Source organism: Dasypus novemcinctus, chromosome X (genome assembly GCF_030445035.2).
Source record: "Dasypus novemcinctus isolate mDasNov1 chromosome X, mDasNov1.1.hap2, whole genome shotgun sequence".
NCBI classification, from domain to species: Eukaryota; Metazoa; Chordata; class Mammalia; order Cingulata; family Dasypodidae; genus Dasypus; species Dasypus novemcinctus.
Window position 1 is genome coordinate 113,804,110 of NC_080704.1, and position 3,868 is coordinate 113,807,977.

At 49.5% G+C, this 3,868-nt stretch overlaps 1 protein-coding gene across 1 annotated transcript; it reads right to left on the reverse strand.

The window, feature by feature from the left end:
* Nucleotides 1-281: 281 nt before the first annotated feature.
* Nucleotides 282-3,477, reverse strand: RIPPLY1 (ripply transcriptional repressor 1). The gene is made up of 4 exons (XM_004478169.4): nt 3,324-3,477; nt 2,337-2,412; nt 1,679-1,743; nt 282-1,108 (listed from the first exon to the last, which is right to left on the reverse strand). The coding sequence occupies exons 1-4, from the start codon at nt 3,452-3,454 to the stop codon at nt 859-861; spliced, it is 522 nt and encodes a 173-aa protein (XP_004478226.1). The 5' UTR covers nt 3,455-3,477; the 3' UTR covers nt 282-858.
* Nucleotides 3,478-3,868: the final 391 nt, after the last annotated feature.

Consider the following 3,868-nt stretch of genomic DNA (forward strand, 5'->3'; position numbering starts at 1 on the left):
CATCCAGTCTCCCGGCTTTCAAAATGCCCTTTGAGGGCATTTTTGTTCCCTTTCCAAGCTGTCCTTAATATTTAATCAAGCGTGATTTTTACAAGTTGACAGAGAGAGCCTAGCCCAATGCTGGGCCCCTAGCCCTATATCCCCATAGAGATAACTGTCAACTGACTTCGGATAGAGCAATGAATTGGCCTTGAGCTGGTCTCTGACCCTCTCTGCCCACTGCTTCACAATATGGGCAGAGTTCAGTTAAGAAATCAGCACAGTTCCAGGAATAAGGCAAACATCATCCAGTTTATTTTTCTCCTGATTTATTTCATGCCAAACACACAGGCCCCAGTGGATATCAATCAAGATGTTGGCAGGCAGCAGACTGATTCTCTGGATCCCCCCTTACCTTCTTGCAGGGCTATCAGAAAGGCAGCCCAACTTTGCAAGGATCTGGTGTTGGTGCCACTGGAGACAAAGCCAGAAGTAAGGCTTTCCACTGAGGAGACAGAACTACGTAGCTGCCTGGGAAGGCTGAGGAGTCATAGGGCCCCAGAGACTGACTGCTCCCCTCTTCATGGGATGGCCCTGTCCTGATGTGCTTCTTGAGGAGCTGGGAAAGCAAGTTTTCCTTCCCCTACAGCTCTTATGTCCCTCCCACTGTCAACACCACAACAGTAGCCCAGCCGATAAGATTCCAGAGGCCTGGGCTCACAGGACAGTTGAGTATAGCCATGGTCACCTGGGTGCATTGAAGTCCCAACTTTCAGTCTAGGGAGCTGTGCCTGGAGATTCCTGGTTAATTGATGGCCATGGAGCCTTACCAGGGGTGCTGGACCCCAGTCAGACTCTGATAATTTCAATTTAGAAAGGTCAGGGGTGGAGAATGGGGTGAGCTGTGGCCCTGCATGGTGCTAAACCTGGTACTTTCACACACACTTCTGGCCCCTTTTCCGCTGCCTCCTCTTTCTCCTCTGTGTTGTCCTCCTCTTCTTCTTCCTTCTCCTCATCACTATCTGAGTCCTCATACAGGTTGATGGTTGCCTGGACAGGGAAGTTCTGCAGTAAAATCTCCCCATCACTGAACAGGTAGTCAAAGGAGCAGGATTTAGGCCAGAAGAGCCTGTGAAAAGAGAAGAATGGCCCCCAATTTAGAATAGTCCTCATCTGTGCAGAGGGGCCAGAAGGGCCAAGAAGAAAATCAGCGCCTGAACCCATTCTCTTTAGCTGCTATAATGGGGTCTGAGGGAAAAGAAGAAAGAGAGCTTTGTAATGGAAACTTAGGAATTGTTGCAAAGTGGCATCAGGCAAGAAAGTAGTCCCTGTGGGCCTACAGCTGTGGAGGGGGGTCCCAGCCTAAACATATATAAATTCTGGCACTGACCCTCACCCCAGGGGGCTCCTAGCTAAGAGTTCTCTAACACTGTGCCCGCCACATCCCAACCCCATCTCTTTTTTCTACCAAGTCTTCCTTCACTGACCTGTCTGAAGGGGCTCATTCTAAGGGGTCATAGATCATATGACCATATGAAGATAAATTTGGCCAAGTCCCTTAAATTCTGTGGGCTCCAATTTCCTCATCTACAAAACAGTGATCATAGCAGTGCCTCCTTCCTCCTGCTTCACAGGACTGTGGGGATTAAAAGGGCTAATGGATCTATGTCAAATTCTATACTTGGTGCCAGAAGCTTACCTGACAGGGTGCTGGAACTTGGAGTCAAACTTGGTGACCTTGGCAGCTGTTGTTCCACCAGAGGCCTGTCCAAAGCAAAAGATAGCATGTTGGCTCAAAGTACATGGTCAGATCATGGCCTGCACTCTATCAGAGGTCAGAGACCAGGAGGTTAAGATGATCTAGAAGAGGCCTTAGACATCTCTGGGGCCCAGTCCCCCCTTCCAACAAGGGGATCTTTTTTGGTTCTGGTTGAAAAACAAGTGGACTGAGTCCTGGGGTTGTTTGCTTTCCTCTTCTTGTTCTAACACCTGTTTGGAGGTGGTCCAGTGGACAGAGTTCTGTGGAAGTAGCAAAGATCTGAGGGAAAGGGCACTGGGGCTGGGCACTAGGTGACCAGGGTTCTAATACCAGTTCTCTCACAGTCTAGCTGTGGGCCCTGCCTGTATCCCTTCCCCACTCTGACCCCCACTTATCTTTCAAGTTGCCACAGGAATCTTGGCTCTACCTTCCTCCCAGAGCTGTTGTGGGAATCACATATGAACAAGGCTGTAAAGATGCTTTTCCAGATCTGCAGCCCTTGACTAAGGTCAGGGGCTCTCTGAGAAGGGCCCTAGTCAGTGTGAATGCATGCATTTGAATATGTGCATAAGTACATCTAACAGTGGTTCAAACTCACCAAATCCACCAGCTCCCTTACCTGCCTTGAAGGGTCATTTGTGGAGTACAGCCAAGGCCTCCAAAGGGAAGCTCCTCTAGGACAAAGGGGAAAGATCAATCAGTAGGACAGTAGGAGAAAAGACTGGAATGTAGGCTCCCCTAGATAACAAAGGAGGCTGCCAGAAAGCTTGGCTCAGGTGCCATTAATTCCAGGAAGTCTTTCGAAAGGCCCTTGAGCCCAAGCTAGGACAGATACCCTTCCTCTCTGCTTCAACAGTCTTATGTTGTGTTTATCACACTGTTTTTTATTGTCTGTTTACTTGTCTTTGAGCTTAAGGGTAGGGACTTATGTTTTATGATATCTGAATCCCTAACACTCAGCACAATGTCTGGCACACAATAGGTATTCAGTAAACGTTTGTTGAATGTCATCCGTTTGGAGGCATGGATAGTGGTTGGGTGGATAAATAACTTCTCCCTCAACCTCCTGCTCCAGGAAGCAAACTCAGAGCTCTACCATCTTCCTGGGTCATGGAAAGGGTCCAGAAATATTCCTGGGCCCACTGCTTTCCTGCTAGACTTCCAGAGGTTGGAAAAAAGCCAATGAAAATCTTACGGCACAGTCAGGAAAGAGACTGCCCCAGTTTAAGGCCTCCTTGGACTTTGGCCCTCCCCCCCACCCACCCACCTTGTCTGTCTAGGTAGTGTTAAACCCAGTTCTCATGGCAATCTTCCCTGTACCCCTCGTTGGACTGGCTGCTTGGCCTTTAGCTGTGGCAATGTCCACTGGCCCCAAGGCCCCTCCAGCCACTTAAAGGTATTAATGAGGTAAAAGCCAGATGAGATATTCCAGCAAGATGTGTGGAGGGGGGCACTCTCTGAGGGTTGTGAGCCTTTGCTTCTCACCTTCCCAGAGAACAGGGGCAATCTGGACACTTCATTTTTCTTCTCTCAAGGAACCCCACTAAGCCTGAGTTCAGGCTGGCAAAGTTCAGGTTCCACTTACCTTTTGCTCCCATCTACTTCTAGTCCAGAGGAGAGAAGGGGTGAAGGGAGTGCCAGGGGGGCCTGGGCTGGGGCTGGAGCTAGGGCCAGGGCCAGGGAAGGGGCAACAGCAGTAGGAGCTGTAGGATCCATCCTTGGGCTGCCTAAGCTGGGCGGGCTATGGTGTCTCCTATTTCTCAGAACCTCCTGCCCAGCCTTTCCTGGGAGCCCTTTTTATAAACCCTGCCTGGACTCATAAATTATTCAGTTAAATGCAGGGATGGGGGGAAGCTAGGAGGGGAAAGAAGGTTTAGGGAAGGGACTCAAGAAGGGGGAGCTGTGTTCCTGGGTGTGAAATCATCCCCAGTTGAATAAACAGGGTGTCAGTAGGGGGTGAGGGGTTTTCTTTATCTCCAAACCAGAAAGGAAAACACAGAAGGGACAAATCGGACACCATTTGTGCTAATTCCCCAAGGGTCGAGGGGGTAGAGGAGGGAAGCTCTTTAGCACCCAAAACCACAGAAAGTTATCCAGGACAGAGAACTAGATAGACAGGACTTTAAGCAA

Excerpts from the sequence above, each read along its gene's own strand:
- RIPPLY1 (XM_004478169.4), bottom strand. The coding sequence starts at position 3,454 with ATGGATCCTACAGCTCCTACTGCTGTTGCCCCTTCCCTGGCCCTGGCC. Across the intron at positions 1,744-2,336 it reads TAAGGGAGCTGGTGGATTTG|GCCTCTGGTGGAACAACAGC; the intron begins GTGAGTTTGAAC and ends TGCTTTGGACAG. Across the intron at positions 1,109-1,678 it reads AAGTTCCAGCACCCTGTCAG|GCTCTTCTGGCCTAAATCCT; the intron begins GTAAGCTTCTGG and ends CTCTTTTCACAG.